Source organism: Haemorhous mexicanus, chromosome 3 (assembly GCF_027477595.1).
Source record: "Haemorhous mexicanus isolate bHaeMex1 chromosome 3, bHaeMex1.pri, whole genome shotgun sequence".
Lineage (NCBI taxonomy): Eukaryota > Metazoa > Chordata > Aves > Passeriformes > Fringillidae > Haemorhous > Haemorhous mexicanus.
Window position 1 is genome coordinate 35785756 of NC_082343.1, and position 18784 is coordinate 35804539.

Genomic DNA, 18784 nt, shown 5'->3' on the forward strand with positions numbered 1-18784 from the left:
ACTCCAAGAGATTTGCTGGTACCCTTGATGGTTCATTTCTCAGAGATTTTTTCATTTGTCATTATTGCAAAATAAGTTATTAAGTCTCAAATGCTGAATAACTTCTCACCAAATCATCCAGAGGTGCTTCTTGCAAAGTCAGTTTTTTAAATCTTGGGTTCTAGCATCTGAACTCACTACTGTGTTTTAACAGTCCAATATTTTTTTTACCTTGAAATAATCCCATATTTCGATTCCTGGAATTAAATAATTTACAATAATAGATCATAATAATTTGTTTTGGTTGTATTTGTTTGCTGTAGGAGAGGGAAGGGAAAATCTAAGAGAGGATTCAAGTGTTTTCAGATGTTCTCTGACCCCTGGTACCTAAGTATGCTGAAACTTCAATCCAGCACGAACTAGAAGCACTTATACTAATTGTAGGTTTCACCATTTAGATAATTTCATTACCTTTTGAAGAAAAAAAAAAAAAAAAACCCACCAAGGCAAATGTGATGCTTTTAAGCTTAAAACTTAGGAAGTTCCTCAAAATACCATTCAGTATCACTGCCTTCCAGATGATACACTCAAAACTAAATGACTACTATTAAGCATATATCATACAAAGGCTAACATGACAAATAGGAAATCAGATTATTTTTTAATAAAACATAATTTAGATGACACAAGGACCTCATTTAAATATTGATTCCACAATTCTATTGTGTCAGTTTTCATCCATTTGTATCATAAATATGATTGCACTCCATGTCACTCACCAAAGCAACTATGAAACAGCTTTTAAGGACTGAAACAGTTGTAGCTGCATCCTCTTCTAAAAGTACTAACATGTTATTGCATAGAATTATGCAGCCTAGACCAGAGGACCTAACTTGTGTCCTGAGAGCACTGCAGAGACATTACTGTGGTATGTTAATGAAGCACCAGCTTGTTTATGTTGCAACCTTCAGCAATGAAGGATGGAAACCTATGCTTGACCCTGTGTTTGCTTCCCACGGTTCTTCATAATTAGCTTATATATATATATATATATATATATATATATATATATATATGTATGTATGAATGTATGTATGTATGCATGCATTTAATTGAATTATCTCTCATTCATTTTCTCCAGTCTGGAAGAGGAAAATAGGAAAATAGACACATTTGCCTATCCTTCCCTCATTAGAGGAAAAGAATTCTCTCAGTGTATTAACATGGTGAGAATACTTCCATCAGCCTCTCTTTCTCTCTGTATGCCTTCCCAAGCTGGCTCAGACACCTAGCTAATGAGGGGTGACAGCACAGGCTCTCTTTGATACCCCATCCTGAGGTGATCACTGGGGATTAGCAGCAGTTAACCTGCTTCCTCACAGTGACACTAATTCAGTGCAAACAGTGCAATTCTGTACAATTCACTGCAGCTTTTACACATTGTATCAAACACCTTCTTCATACCTAGTGATGTGAATTCTGGAGTTAAAGAAATCCTTACGCTCCTCATATTTATCCCGAAAAGTAAGTATCCCAGTGAGCTTACTTGGGTGGATACTGCAAACCAAGAAGAGCTCCAAGACACAAGTAGATATACAAAATTCTTTTTTTTTTTTAAATCAGAGATGCAATGAGAAAAACTTATAAGTGTCAACTCACTGAGCACCCACAAGTGTTTGTGTACTATGAAGATGGCTCTAGGTCTAGAAGAACTGTTTCTAATTTATCTGGTGTTTTCCCTGATGAACGGCTACTCCATAAAATGCAGCTCTAAATGCACATTTACATATGTAATTCAAAATATTTTTTAATGTCTCAGTTTGCAAGTCTTCATATTTCCCTTGTCAGGCTGGGCAAGCATTTACCTTATAGTTAGGTTAAATCTCAGTTATACCATACACATGTATTCCACAAACAAATGAAAAAGTAATTGTGAAGTTGAAGAGTTAATCTATCTCCCAGGTAATATGCCTTTTTACAAATTTCACTGAAATAATTACGTCCAATATCAAACTATGTTGTATAAAGAGATTTTTAGTTGCAACTAAATGACAGCGATGAAGAAGAAAACACGAATAATCCAATTAACAGTAATACCTATAGTGACAAATATTTTGACCTTCTAACTTCTCCTATATTTATAAATAAGGCTTGAGCAAAGCTAAGAGAAAAATTAGTAGCTAATGCTGATCTTAACCACCTCTTTATACCAAAAGAGTGCCAGGGATTGCCAACATAAAGGCATAGGCTGATGTTTCCTGCCCTCTGTAATTATTCAGTAACAGCCAATGCCACACCAGCTTCTTCTATCCTCCAAAATTTTAAAGTGAACCAAGAAGTGCCAGGAAAGCAGAGACCATGACAGCCCAAATCCAAAAGAGGAGGACTAGCACTCCTACCTTCACAGACGGGGCAGCACTCCCCGGGGACCTTGACAGGGTTGAGGCAGCTCTGCCCGCAGGCCGTGGCCACGCAGTGCGGGTCCCCGTTGATGCACTGGCAGAAGGTGCAGTCGTCCTCCCGCCAGCGGTCCCCGTGAGCTTGGATCTGCCCATTGGCATAGCAGCCAGCAGGGTTGTTGACTGGATAAAGTGGGTCTGAAATGACAGCAATTGCAAGAGTGTGTGTTATTAATTAAGTTTCAATTTTTTTGGTTTTATGCTTCAGGACAAAATGGTTCTTGGATCTGTTGATTCTTTTTTTTATACCAACATTTCTAGGTGACCCACTGGAATGACTCCTGTCAGCACTGCAACACTCTTTTACACTATGAACAAAGGTGAGGCTTTGTCTGGCACATTTGTTGCTGAACAGAAAGAGTGCCTTTGAGCTGCACCTCATCCTAGTGTTGGAGATACACTACCTTTTTGAACAGGGTCAGTTTTCAACTTCATTTCAGTTGAAGTTTTGTCTCTTGAAAGCCAAAAGTCCCACTTACCTGCTAGCAGTCAAATTAAGAACTGGGTATTTAAATAACATAATTTTACAAAGCATACTTTGTGTAAGATTTTTCTTGAAGTTCCATGAAAGTCTGTATATGCTACCTCATTTCTGGAAATAAAAGCAGCTTTTACTCTTCAGAAATAACAGTACTCCAGAGATGTGGTAAGTTGCACTGATATTAATAGTTTAAAAATATATACATTATGTGAATGTATACAGATTATCATCATGGCTAAGAAAAGGTAACTGTCAGGCTCAGAAATGAAGTATCTGAGAATGTACAGTAAGTAGGTCAGGTTTGCAAAGCAAGCAACACTACAAATTACACAGTAAAGCAAATTTAGTATATTTAAAGTAATAAACACACCTGAAAATATCTTTTTTTAGCAGGCATAAAATAAGCACAAGGGATTTATTATAAGTTAATTTTCCAGGAGTGTTAAGATGGAAGGACTTGGGAGAAACGGGATGTCCTATCTGAAGGAAAAATAAGGCTTGAATGAAACTTGGATTATTTCTTTGGAGTTTTGTCAGTCCCCTTTGGAAGAAAGGCAATGTATTTTGAATGTAGATAAAACCTGTAGCAGTGCCAGTAGCTGTTGTCTTAGTCAAAGCCCCTTTATGACACTCCAAACTTTTGGAGTGAAATGGCACACAGCCTCACCCCCCATCCTGAGCTGTACTGATATTCAGAATTTTAGTAAAATTCTGATTAAGTCCAAAACCAGATGGTTGTGAAAATAAGGCATTTAAAAATTAAAATGCTACCTAAATTCTTAACTTTGCACCTTTGATGTTTTAGTATGATCCTGCATCTGTAAAAAACCAACATACAGGTTTTTGACCTTGCCAAAAATAAAATACACAAAGAAACGAAGTGAATTTTATCATTCAACCTATGTACAGGATTCTGATTGACAGAGGAATACAGAAAAAGCACAGAAAAGGCATACTAGACTTGTGCTACTTGCAAAAGTCTTCTATGCAACTCAAAGCACAAAGTTCCTGGTACCCTTAAAAGGTCAGTAGCATTTATAGCTATGAATTACATCTCCTAATGCTGATGTAGCCTACAGAACTTTGAGCAAGAACTACTCCTGGAGTTAAGACAAGAAGGGCTTTTGCCTGTACTACACAACTCACACCAAATTTAGTACTTCCCATTTTAGAATTCTTGGGGGGAAAAAGCTTTTTTTTATTTTTTTTTTTTAATATTTCTATCATCAAGTAAATATTTCTAGGAAGCAACTAATCACCATGACAACAAGCCATGAAATACTCAACAGAAGAGCAGGCAGAAAAAATGCCCCTTCTTCACCAACTAGAAAAGCACAAATGGGTGGGCTGATATGTTCTGCCCATTTAAAATACATGACCTTGTCAACTGAAGTGTCAACTTTACCCAAGTTATTTAAAAACAGATCAGAGCCATCTTTTTTTTTTTTTTTTTTTTTTTTTGAGTGTTTAAAGGAACCAGGACAATTATAATATGTTATTGGCACCAGCTGTCTAGGCTCACTTAAAAGAATGCCACTAAATCAAGAGGGATTTCTAGTAAAAACCACCATGTATCTTACTATCCAATCGTTCAGAAGTCAGACTTCCTTCATTTAGTGTCATAACCCCTATCAGGAGACTACACAACAGAAAGAAGCAAGCCATATAGCACCAGGTGATTTGATGGAGGACCCTGTAACTTGGTATTAAGCCACAGTCATTACTAGAAAAATAAGACTACACATTAATTATATAACATTATCCATTTTAGTCTTACTAAGGACCTGTCTTAAAGAAGAAATTTCCACTGCAGACTAATACACACCAACTCATCAACCTGAAATGAAATGTTATCAGGTTTTCTTGCTGGTCTGATTGAAACATTGCAAAAATGGAGAAAGCAAATTTTATTGTGGTATGATGATATGACAGAACAGTTTATTGATAAATAATAAGGTAGCTGAATATTTAAATCATCAAAGAGGATAAGGGACATATCTAGATCTTCAAGTTCAGTGTGAAAAATCAGCACCTATATTTGAATAAGACAGGACAGATAAAGCTGATATATAGATATATTTATACATTTATATATATTGTCACAATGATTTCATAATGCCAAATCTTGGAATATTCACATATGAGAAAAAATAGTAATTATAGGAAATGAATCCAAGAGATTTTATATATTTTATGAAGTCAGCAGCTCATACAGCAGTTTTTTCAGGAATGAATCTGCACTTACTAGTGAGAGTTCACCACACCAGACATGCCTTCTCTAGACTTTTTCAATCTGTCATTAAATGACAGTATATCACAGATTTTTTTTTTTTTCTTAGACCATGAAGGCTCTTGTAAGTGTAGGTGCAACTGCACCACAAAAGACCAAAAATCTAGGATCCTGCCTTCAAGTATAGTCAGCAATGAATGTCTAGGCCAGGTCTTAAACTCAGGGCAAACATGGACTGGTACCTCTCTGGAATACTTTAATCTACAACATTTGCATTTCAGTCTTTCTACATATGAACACCATGTGTCAACATGATACAAACTGACACTAAAATATGTAAAATATACATCAAAACATTAAAAAATTACAAATACTCTTAAAAAAATTACTTCCTAACTTCCCCACCTGATATTTTATTATCCAGATTTTGGGTTTAAATCTCTGAAGTTTTCAGTAGCTTGTAACAAAGGAAGCCATTTTTCACCAGATCCTGTGCTGAGTGAGAAGGTCCAGCTCTTACAGCTGCCTCTATGAGATGCATTTTTATGAAGTATTTTACTTTCTAATTCTCTGCTTGGAATAAAACACGACTACAATGGATCTTTTGGCTTATTTGCTCCTGCTAAGAGCTACAGGAATAATGACATTAAGGAGACTGCAAAGTGTTTGAAATTCACAGTAATTACTAGACTCCTCCCCTCTGAGGAGATTTCAGATTTCCAGGTGATTTCACTCACTGAGAAGATATTCCTAAATCCACATTTAAACTAAGGGACTAAAAGTGTTTCACAGGCCTTTTGCCTACCTGGTGGCCATAAACTAATCCTCACTGAGGCAAGGTCCAAGTGCCCAGCACCACCCCTATCTTCCTCTGCTGGAATTCTGGTTGTATTCTGGCAGAAGATGCCTCCAATACTTTCTAGTATATGCGAGAGGGTCAATGTGAAATTTCCCAGAGCCCTTTTAAGAGGACTGCAGGCCTAGCAAGGCTCTCAGCAGAGCAAAGGAGGAAGATAAAAACACTGACATCGGATTGCTGCCCCATTGCTTTGCTGTAACTGCAGAGGAAAGAAGCTGTGTGCATTACTCTAGCTGAACAGAATAAGAAGGAGGTTGCAAAGCAATCAAAATTTGTCTCAGGGCTACAGCTGCAGCTCTGGAGATACCTGTCTAAATGTCTGTGCTGAAATTAAAAACAGCTTTTTATGTCGTTTGTCAAGAAGGCCCCCCAAAAAGCAACGCACACTTGACCATGTCTAAGAAGTAGTGTCAAGGTCAGAGAAGCACTGCAAATAATATGACAGCACAAATGTAGAAATAAACTGAATTATGGAGGAATCTGCAAACTCCAGAAGAACAAAAAGCTCAATGAGCTCATCGCTCATTTCCACTGAACAGGCAAACAGAAAAAATGCAGCAGAATTATAAGCAGACAGGATTAACAAGAGACTGTACCTTCACAGACTGGGCAGCACTCTCCTTCTGGCACATAGTACCTGTCGCAGTGTAGCTCACCACACTGGGCAGAGAAACAAATAGAGACTCCCCCTTGGCACCGACAAAATCGACAAGCATCCATCCGAAACATGTCTCCATCATAATACTCCATGCTGTTAAAGATGCAAGTTGGCTTCACTTCTGAAAGAAGAAATAGAAAAAAAGTGTTGTACAGCTATTGTTAAACAGGAAATAGTTAAGCTTATGTTGCTACTGACAAAAACAGATATAAAAGAGACAGTTGATTTTTCTTTCATTTTGTAAACTCAAATACAATTTCATTTTAAGAACACGGTATGTTTTCTGTTCAACAATGGAAGAAAATAAAATGCTGTTCAAAATAACCTTCAGAGGAACTGTCTACAATTACGTCTCAATTAAGAAACATTAAAATCCTGAAAAAAAGACTGCAACACTGGTATTTCTTTGTAGGTGCTAAATATTTTTCATTCTCAATGACTCTGAAGTGACTTCAAATTTTAGCACATGAAACAATGTGTTTTTCTGTTTTAAGAAGTCAGTTTCTGATGTTTCTTAAGTGTAATCTTTCTCTCTGTAGGACTTGGCATTCAGGTGGATAAATGGCACTAAAGCTGTCCAATTGATAGGTTAAAAAACCAACCAACCAACCAACCCACCCCCAAACATTTTGTGACCGCATGATCTGTTATACAGAACTGAACATTTCTTTTTTCAAGCAACCTGGAGCTGTAATAGCCAGCTCACAACCATATCCCCCCCCCAAAAAAAACCCAAACAACTCAATTGTAATAGTAGTTACATGATTACTTTAGTATTTCAAAAACATAAGACTGGTAGTTCTTGTATGCCTCCATCTAGAGAAGAGCCTAGACATATAATTAAAGCCAAATTTTGTGGGACACTAAGAGCATCTCAAAATTTTGAAGTGTGACTCAAGACACTGTAGGAAATACACTCCAAATTTATGTTCAACTACAGTAGTCCACATTAGTCATTAGGAAATAATGACTTCACAGTATCATCTTTATATTACTCAATGATCTAAGCCCCCTCCCTCCTCGCCACTTCAGAATAAAATTTTGGCCTCCTAAGACACTAGCCCAAAATTTGTGAAAGCAGCCGCCTGGAGTACAACCGTATCTAGTCCACCAGTCTGTTTTTTAGAGAAGCTGTAAATCTAGCAGTCTGAAAAAACAAAGGTTCTGCAAACAGGAAGTTATTTACTTCAGCAACAACATTACCAAATACTGTAGGTAAACCCAATGTGTTTCATTGCATTTGAAGCAAACAGCAAATAAAAGAAGGGACAATTGTCCATGTTTCTGATTTCTGTAGAACAGATGGTAAAGACTACTTACTTATATATGTAATGCCTAGCCACCTAGAGTGGAAAACTGTGCCCACTTTATGGTCAGGTGATTTTTCTTTTGCTTAGTGATCAATCTCACGTGGGAGATGAAATATATTTAAATGAAAAATCAGCATTTGCAGATTCCTTTCAATCCACCACAATTCCCTTAACTTCTGGGAGCTAAAAACTGAGTTTCTCCTGACAATGACACAGTTTTTCTTTGAAACTCTAAAGCATTTCAAGCACTTCTTTCAACATATATTGTGCTCCAGCCTTGAGTTATTTGAAATGATTGTAAAGCATTAGAGTTGAAACTTGGAAGTATTCAGAGCAATGTTTGATTTTTACATGCCTGTTCTGTCTTCAAGGCATAATGTAGAAAGCAGCATAAAAAATAAGAGCAAGAGGAGGAAATACCACTGTGTCCAGGAAAACAGCTATGACCTCATTAGAAAGCAATTCACATAAACAAACACTTGAGAAATATTTCAAGTTTATGCAGCTCAAGCTGTTAGTTTAAAAACCTTCTCAAAAAGGAAAAGTGCCAACACAACTCAAAAGGCCTTTAATCCATTTGCTTCTGGCTTCACTGTTTTGATTGCAGCTTTCCAGATTTTTACTGATTCCTCCATACCCGAAGAGTAGAGATGAACTCCTGCCTCATCAGAAGTAGAAACATGATCTCCCATTAATTACTGCTATTTTTAAATGTCCAAACAAGACTACGCAAGTAACTGCAAATCCTGTAGAGAAACAGCATGTTTTATTCCTACAATGAAAACCACTGTAGAATTTCACTATGTGTGTATTTTTAACATCCACCCTTATGGTAAGTGTATATATCCAGACTAAACTATACACCTAAGTCTATGCATCCAGCTACAAGACAAGGATTACTTTTGTTAGAACCATCTGTAAGACTCCAGTCTTGAGACTGAGTCAAGGCAAAACAAGCCCTAAAATGAAGAACTCTAGCTTTAGATACTCCAGGTGGAAGCTTCAGTGAGCAACACACAGTGAAATTATAATAATGCATTTCTTCCACTACAATATGCTGAAAGATCTTTCAGTTCCCCTTTTTTTCTTGTTGCTTTTAAGTGCCAATTTTATTGCCTTATTGATGTAAGTATGACAGTCACCAAGGGATAAAATTAAAAAAATGCATTTTTTCCTAAATTCATGAATTTATTGCTCTGCCAAAAAAGAGAAAACTGCAGGTAGGACCCTTCAAGCTAAAGTGTGTCACAAAAGAAATTCAAACTGCCAAAACATCACAGCACAAAGCAGTTAAACATATCTGAGACTCCAAATCCTGTTTGTGAAGCAGACTACCACAACAAAGCAATGGGCATGAGACACAGGCCATGGTTTTGTGAACATAAATTCAATGTCTGCTAGCTCGCAGATAACCCAGTAACACAAGATCGATCCAGCCCAAGCACTGACACACAACTGCCCATCTGTGAAAGAAGCCAGGACAGAGGGGACAGTCTCCAGAAAGATGTAGGGTTTTTTCTGGCAGTGGAAAAACAAATCTCTGCTTCTATATAAAGTCAAGCATGACTACGATTGACTTGATCTGGCATTAAAGTTCCTGCCACAGAGTTAAAAGAAAAATAGTTCTGACACAAATTTAGCCCTACATGGCCACAGTCTTTTTGCTCTGGGGCTGAGAGCCCAAAAAGGTGGCACTAAACCCCACAGCCTCACACTACAAAAGAAGTGATCATTTCTCAAACCTTAACCTCCAATCTGAACTGCAAAGGGACACAATCTGTTTTATCAAATTAGTTTTCAAAGATATTTTACCTTCTACATGTAAATCTAATGAAATGCATATTAGTTCTATGGGCTGAACTACTCAAAAAAAAAAAATTCTGTTATTGAGATTTCTGTAGTTTCCTAATACTTATAGTTTTCTTTAATTTGAGTGTTGGAACAGCTCAGAAACACATCTAAGTCTGGCAAACCATCCCTTGCAAGGCAGCAGTTCTGCACATGGTCACACCAAGCACAGGAGATGCCTCAGGGCATCAGCCTCTGCAGGCAAGTTTGGGCATTTTCTTCCTGTAGTATCAGAAATTCCAGCTCTCCCAAACCGGAAGCACGATTCAAAACAATTTTCTGTTGTTCAAAGGATTAAAAGGCTCATGATTCCAGGACTTCAAATGTTCCTTCAGTATAAAGAAGTATTTGTACCAGAGCCCTGGAAGGAACTTGGGTAAGTGCTGTGAACTTTCTATTAAATAAAAGGGAAGGAAACAGAAAAATTTGATTCCTGTGTCTGTATAAACAAAATACAGAAAAGATTTCCATTTTTCCAAAGCTGAGCTGATAGAGTTTAAAAAAGAGAAGGTCACATGTCATTGGAATTGGCCCATAATAATGTTATAAGGCAACTGTGTGCTGTTGCTTCCTTGCAAGCATATAAAAACAAGCTAGGTAGAAAAAACTGTTTGGATTCTTACTCTTCAGGTTGTGCTGCTTAGTTTCCCTAAGCAGCATATTCCTTACTCCTGCAGTATATTATATTGCAGCATATTCCCTATTAACACAATTACAGAACTGTTCTGAAAATCCTTTGGTTGTGCATATTCTAAAAACGTCATCCAGAGACAGAGAAACCAGAATTAAAATAAAACTGAAACTATTATTTGTAAATGAATGCATTTATTTATACAATTACTTAAAAATATTTTCACAGCTTAAAGGAATGAAATACTATTTTGTGGCAACTGCAGTCTGTAAAAGAAATTAAAAGATACTTGGGATGCTGAGAAAACACAAATTCAGCTGTACCTGATGCATCCCTGTCTTAATATTTTCTTTAAAAGCATCAGTAATGGAGGAAATACAACCTACCTATTAAACAATTCCACAGTTTTATCGACTGTAACACAGCAAAAATCATGGAAGGGGTAATTCAGGTTAGACAGAAGCAACAAACAAATGGAAAGGAAGCGTCCCCTAAGCTTCATTACATTTCTCATCTTTGAGGTCTCATGTTCTACAGCTTTTTCTATCCTCTATCCAGTATACAAATTTCTTGCTAAGAGGAGTCATCCTCAGGACACCTCAGGGTGTCCCTGCCTACATCCTCTCTTACAAATAAAATGTATGCTTTTCTCTCAATTTTAATTTTTCTCCATCAGGTCGTGTGTTTTAGTGTTTGATTGTTTCTGTGATTTTCTGCAAGGCTATCCCCCTTCTTTCTCTTAACTCCTTCTAGAAATTAAGCAGTGCTGCTTTTTAACATCCTGCAGACCTACTACTGGAAAATACCAGGACAACAAAGGAGGAGCTGGGCCCACAGAGGGTGGTGGCTATGCTCTAAAACAGTGACAGATTTTCTTGATGAAATCGCCAAACAATCCTTGGAAGCAAGACGTGTTCTTCATAACAGAGGAATGTGTTTAAATCCCAGTGGTCTCTGTCAGTGCAGCACAGAAGAAAATACATGTTGTGACCAGGTTAGTTAATAGTGCACAGACATCTGAAACAGTACCACTAATAGGTACTGGCACAGCCCATCATGCATTGCCAGGACTGTTGTGAGAAGCCTCTAGTGCATGAGAGAAGTTAAAAATTGCAGGGGGAGGAAAAAAAAAATCTTCAAACCTGTAACACAGGGCTGTGGTCTGGCATTCTAACAGGCCTAGCCATGTCTTCCACGCTTTGAGAAAAATACTGAATTCTAACCTTGTCCTCCAAAGTATTGGCAACTTCATCCAAGGTTAAAAATCCAGCAGTATTTGAGCCAGACATTACTGAAGATATTAGTCTACCAAGACAATTCACTTTGGCAAAAAAACCATTACTATTTCACCAAAATAAACACTAGAAGTATATACTTAATTTTTTTTTTAACTTTTAAACCAAGGCAGAACTGCACCATTTGATATCTAATCTTTTTTGTATATGCCATATCATTTTGAAGAATCTATAGAGCATCTTGTGTTTCATTTATTAACAATAAATAAATGAAATACATTTATTCCTTTTTATTAAAAAAATAAGTTTGTTTTTAAAACTCAGTCTCTACTTCCCATTGAAAAACCCTCCCACTCCTAGTGAACCACTCAAGAGTTTTGAGTCTGGTTTCACATCCAGCTGTGGTCCTGACAATCCCTACCCCATCTCTTTTATCTATTTATCTACAGACTAGTTTTCACCAGGAATTTTGGGTTGCCTGGCCTTCAGTTTTCTGTGTTTTCCTTTTCCCTCTTGTTTTAAATGTAACTGGTAAGGACTTGTACTGCTTCACACACTTTTCCCAATTTGACTAGGGCAAGTATAATACAGGTTCAGAGGATCTAAAACATTTGACTTGGTTTGGCAGACTCACCTACTTTTTCATTATAATAGAGCAAATTCTCATCCAGCTGTGATTAGCCATGATTTTCAAATACCTTTCAGATGTTCTGACTGAACTAAAAACAATAAACCCCAAAACCAAACCTCAGCCCACAACAACTAAATCCCTCTACCTTTTTGCTATCAGATTATCCTCCTTTCATGTCAACCTCATTACGTACCAAACAATTTGTTATCTTTTTCATCTCACAAGATGCATTTTGCATTTAATTTTTTTAAGCAGCTGCCTATTTGAACCACAAAAATCTGTGGTTTTGGATGGCCAAAGAGAAATATGCAGTACTGTTCAGTTAGTATCAGGACTGTTTAGTTCTCTGATCCAAGACAGACTATTACCTTGCCCAAATCCTTATTTCTTTCAAGCACACAAAAAGTAAGTTTATTTAAGTGCAATAAAAACTCCCAAAATTAATGCAACAAATAATTGGAACTCCATGGCAGATGGTGTCTGTGAGGTACCTCACTTCATTCCTCCTTCTAAGGTGAATATTTTCCTTGCTGCCCCTATATTCCCCATCAAATCCTTTCAGTACTCATTGATGCTCCCTTTAGAAATAGGCCTTTGTTATTTCCTTTTAGAAATAGTGGAATGACCTTTATCCTTTCCTGCACCATGAGATTAATAATGGATCTACAATTGCTGTGAGGAGCAAGTGCACCAACAGATGACAAGAAGTGCAATTAAAGAGGATTTTTAATCTCTCCTCTAATGCAGTACCACTGTATAGAGATTCAAGTGTGAAAATAGCCAGAAGGCACAGAGTAAAAAGAAATGCCTCCTTTATGTCAGCTTATCTTCATAAATGAGGAAAAAAATTCACAGAAACAGTTATAAAATACTGATTATGAGTCACATCAAGTGGTTGCTGTACCACCATGGCATTATCAGTACAGCCTAAAACAGCAGAACAGAAAGTCTTAAGTCCTGGGGAAGGTGTGATTTGATCTTCCCAGGATCAATGCCAGTTATTTTCATGCATCCATCCAGTAGTCCCATTTTCAACGGGTAGGGCAATGAAAGTCCATACCTCAACCCCCAGGGAAAATGGATTGGGACTCCACAGCCATCCTTGGTAGAGCTGGACTCTAAAGTCACAGCTCACACATGGCAATGGCAGAAAGCAGCGTGGTCCCCTTGACCTTGAACCATGCTGACACATTGATGAGGACCACTCACACAGGTAATGCATCACATTTCACAAACCAATCAACAATATTTTTTGAAGTAGCAGTTGTTTTCAAGGAAACTTACTGAGAAGTGAAAGCTCTGACTGACAGAAGGCAGCAGCTGCAGGATGCCTGGTAATTGCTCTCTCAAATTTCTAAGGCACAGCTCACAGTCAGAATGTGTTTTAAGTGCAGCTTACATTCAAGAGACCTATGCATCAATACCTAATTAGAGAACTGGCAAGTTTGGATACTCACTCTTGTTTCCAAGCACTTGAACTCTTGCTGCACATGCAGCTTTTAATCTCTTTAGACTCACTTGTTGATGCTTGTAATTGAATGCCGAATCAATTTTCCTTCCTTACAAGCTCCCCCATGAGTAAAAGCAGAACACCAGGATTAGCAGACAGAAGTCCTGGTAAATAATATATTTTGTATGGATCAGAAGAAACCAGCTTCTGTAAAATACAGGGTTTTTTGGAAGACTGCGTATCTTGGGAATCTCTCACTCAATTCTCCCCTAATAAGTATCACATACTATCTAGTATTCTCTAGATGAAAAGCAGTTTTCACGTAAGGGCAAGTGGGGAAACTTCACAGCATAGTCTGCCTTTAAACAAAGCAATACTGACTCTCACTATCCCTGAAACAGGGCATTAGAACTACACAACAAACAAAACCTCTTTGTTCAGTTTCATACAGTAAGATGAAACTATCTGCTATAGATTTCCCATGTTGCCTTATTTCCTTTATATCGACTTCACACTTCTCTGAAATGAGTACATTTGACTATGGACGTAGTCTTCTCTTCCCTGAAAACTTTACTACTGAACAGCACTGTGCAAATCTCTGAATCCCATATGCAATAAGCAGTGAGGTATTCAGTTGCAGTTGGTATTCAGTTATACCTCTAGTGATACTATTTTATGGCAGCCAGAGATTTAAATTTAGAAATTCATACTTCTGTCTCCTTCAGGCTAGAACTGTTACATGCACGAACTAGAGCTTGCACTGATGGTCATCAAAAATAGGAGAAACAGCCAGCCAGCCATCTAAGCACAGATGACTGACAAAATCCTATCACTACTGCATTTTAAATCACTGCCAACAGTTCCATAGATTTGCAAGGTTTAAGTTAATAATTAAACAGTAAAGACCTTTCTCCTGACAAGGAAAAAGGAGAAAAAAGAAATAATATATTGCAATCATCATTGTTGTCTGAGCTGCCATCCAAGGACCAGGCAGGGTATGCTCAGGGATGGCTCAAATACTCACCCTAGATAAATCATGACAAAGGAACTTGATTGTGTCAAAAGAGAACTTTGGACTCTTTCCTATAACATTTAACAACACAGAATGATTTTCCTTACAAAGATGCTTCCCTTCAAAATGAAGGAATCAATGCATGCCTTAAAATGGACCTTTTCAATTGACTGACCTTTGGAACAAGAATCACATTCTAATGACAGTAAGCATTAACTGTAATAGTGAAAACTTTTAAATATAGCAGTGCTTTAAAAAGCACAACTTTATGTCTCTAGCTGTAACAGTTTTATGTGAAATACTCTGATATCTGCATACATCCATGATGTTTAAAATATCACACAGAACTATTGTAATCTATCTGCAATCTAGTATTTTTTCTTCGCACCGATAAGAAAGTTGTTCTCAGGACTTTATAAACTTTTTTTTTTAAAAATATCTGCAAAAAAGCTTGACCTATGCAAAGATTGGACAGTTACAGACAATAACTACTTATAAAAAGCTCCAATTAAATGAAAGGATCATTTTCCAAGCAGAAATAAATGTTATTTTGGTGATTTATAATGTCTATTTAAATTATAGAATAAATTATGAGAAGCAGCAGATTGCATATGATGTAAAACATACAGACACACCCAATATAAATCTGAAGCAGGAAAATAAAGACTAGTGTATTGACTTAATGCTGTATTTATGATCAAATAACACCACCATTACAATCTGCAAAAGAAGCAATTATTGCAGAAGCTTATTTTGCCACAGATTAATATGCCTTTCTTAGACAGACCAACCAGTCTGCTAGTTTGAGACAGTGTCTATCAGTAACAAAGATAACCACACAAAATCTACATATATATTGTAGAGCTTCTACATCAGTTTGATATTAAATCCAGGAAAAACACATGCAAAAGAATAACTGATCTGCCCCCAAACTGTTGACAAACAACAAAGAGAACATACTGTAGAGTCTCTCCATGGCATGTGTTTTGCAGCCATTATTAACTATCCCCTCAACATTGGCCACTGTTCTACAGCTATAGCAGATCTCCTTCTCACACAGGAAAGCCAGCCTGCCCATACTCTGAACATGTAATTCTGCATCTATCATGTTAGCACAAAATTGCAATAAATATTGCAGAAGTCTGGCCTGCTTTAACACTCTGACCATCATTAGGGTTACCTAAAATTGGATTTTTTGCAGTCTACATACAGTAATTTTTAATGGATATCCTTATTTTAAAGTAATGATGATCAGTATTCTTCCTGACTGCTCCCCCCACCCCAATCCGGCCAAAGGAATTATTTAGCTATTTTAATTATTTAATTCAATAGATGTTACAGTAGCAGGAAAACTATACTAATGTGAGTATGCACATTTCTTTTTTATTCCATCTTCTTGCTTGTTTTCAGAGGTTTTCAAACACAGAAGTAACTAACGAAACTTGTTGGTAATGCTGATTATACAACTTCCCCACTTACCATCTATAAACTCATTAAATTGCATTTGATTAAAACACATGCTTTAAAAAGGCATCTAATCCTAATTGGAAAGGATGAAGATAAGGAATTCAGCATCCTCACAGGAGTTTGTGCCAACAGCTAGCCGCCCTCACTGCTGAGAACAGCTTGTCCCAGTTCATACAGATTTGAATCTTCTTGCTTTGAAGGCATTTTTTTTAATGAAGCAAAGAAATTGATCTAAGCCTATCACTGTAAGATATTTTCTCCATCTGTTACTGATATCAATTGTATCTCCTCTGTACTTGTTAGTATTTTAAAATACTGCAAAAAACCAGAACTGAATATTAAATTCAACTATCAGTTTTACTGAGAACCTTCCTCCCTCCTCTTCATCTTAAACGGACAAAAGTAATGGTAGGGCTATATTGCACACATGCACACACATGTACCAGTTTGTCATTGCTTTAAACATGAATCTAGAAGTTGTTGTCAGAATTAGTTTTCTAGGAATTTAGAAGTTGTAGAGGGCTTATTTGTAGTAGTTGTCCCTGAAAAAAAAAAAAAAGACCTAAACATGCTAAAATGCGTTTGAAAAAACCCGGAATTATAAAGCAATACAGATCATGTTCTATGACTACTCCGTCTTCTCTACCAATGATATGCCACACAATACAAATGTCACACATTCATGAGTAGTTTCACAATTGCTCACAGATTGTTATTAAAAATATTGATCATCTTCAGGTTTATAACTATTTCTTCTTTTCAAAATGGAGCATCATTAATAACTGCACCTGGAAGTTTGGTTGAAGCACTTTAAAATCACATCATACAGCATTAGTTTATAAAATTTGATTGTAGCACTAACGAACATACCAACAAATGTGATTTTTCTAAAAAAAGTATATAACTTTTCTGACCAGTTTTCTCAGGATTTTTTTTCTTTTTTTTAAAGAGGAACTTATTAAATATAATTTTGATACTGGCCTGGAATATATTAAAAAAAATTTTTAAGGACATATGTAAGACAAATGCAAAAACCTTAATTTTTCTCCAATCCTCCCTTTCTGCGTCCCTCTGTAGCACCACCTTCCCTTCAAAAACTCCTATTTCTTCTTCCAATTTACTCTGTATTCATAGGCTATTAAAGTATAGAAAGCCTGAGAGGTAAGAAGGAATCTTGATTCAAAAGCAGCTTGGATCTTTGGAGTGAGCTACAGCGCACAATAAGGCAGTGATGCCCAGGGCAACAGTGCTAAAGGCAGTCCGAATTCACTGTTACCAATGGCAAATTAATCTAACTTCTACTTGGAAATAGGACATGAAGATGTCACAAAAAAAAAGTGGGAAACTTAAACAGCTCCATCTCATGCCTGCTACACTATACATATTGCAACAGTTTTGTAATTTCTTAAAGCAGTATCCACAAATAACATGCAGACTGAAGAGAAGCAATTAGCATGGTGGTTTGTACCTTTGAGACAGCCTATTGGAAATTGGCTCTCTATTTCTTGCTCAAACTACTAAAGTAAATCCTGAATTATACATTGCATTCAGGTGTCTCACACAGGTAAATCAGATTCAGAAAGGATACATTAGCAGAATGAAACAAATATGAAAAAAAGATCAGTATTACTTTAGTGTACATAAACAAAAAGCAGATGAGTTGCATTCATATAATCTTACCCAAATAGTGAAAGAATTACTCTAAAAGCTAAGGAATCTGTGACTCTTCATGATAGAAATCCTTTTATTCATATGGGAAAACTCAATTTTTATATATAATATCCCATTATATGTACTATTATTTTTCAATCAGCATTTGTGCATTTAGAATATTGCTATATGCAAATAACACAGACCTTCTCCTGTAGAAATCTCTCTCTCTCTCTCCGTTTGCAATGGCAATTGTAAAATAAAGGCTGTTTCAAACATTTGATACACATACCACTAAACAAGATCAAATATTTCTGGATAAATATTAATTAATAAATACGGCAACAGCTTGTAATTTTTAATGGTCAGAAATTATTATGCAATCCTTCAGAAGTATTTTCCCCCTTACCAATAGTCAAATATAATTTCTTCACAATTCACCATATAGACCACATATACATACATGTCTGCATATAGAACAGTCCTCAGGTAAGAGTCACTCACAGGAAAAATTTAAGTTTTTAAGAATTTTCTTACCATTCAGATTGGGAAGCAAAGAATGATAATAAATATATTCCTACACTGTCTTATAATTTTTAAAGGTTGCAACATGTGTTAAAAATTACTTTGCATTTCATTCTTAAAGCAAACCCCATAGCCTAAACAGCATGCCTTCACTTAGAGTGCTGCCACAAGCAGCTGTGATGGTTAACAAAAATTTCACTTCTAGAAGGCCTCTAGTGTTTGCTACTGGCAAAAGACTGTATGAAAGACATGCAGTGAGGAAGTCTTGCTAAAACTATAATTCCCTGAGTCACAGAGAAAAGTGCTTCAGAAACTAAAGCAGTGTGACAACTTCAAAATGACAGTTTCCCACGTCAGTA

At 36.6% G+C, this 18784-nt stretch overlaps 1 protein-coding gene across 3 annotated transcripts in view; it reads right to left on the reverse strand.

Annotated features, from left to right (window-relative positions):
* The window catches only part of CRIM1 (cysteine rich transmembrane BMP regulator 1), a 172783-nt gene that overhangs the window by 49980 nt on the left and 104019 nt on the right, over positions 1–18784 (reverse strand). For all 3 annotated transcript variants that reach the window (XM_059841364.1, XM_059841365.1, XM_059841363.1), the window contains 2 exons: positions 6605–6787; positions 2379–2576 (listed from right to left, as the gene is read on the reverse strand). In XM_059841364.1, the coding sequence (XP_059697347.1) occupies positions 2379–2576; positions 6605–6787 (381 nt within the window). The remainder of the gene's footprint in view (positions 1–2378; positions 2577–6604; positions 6788–18784) is intronic.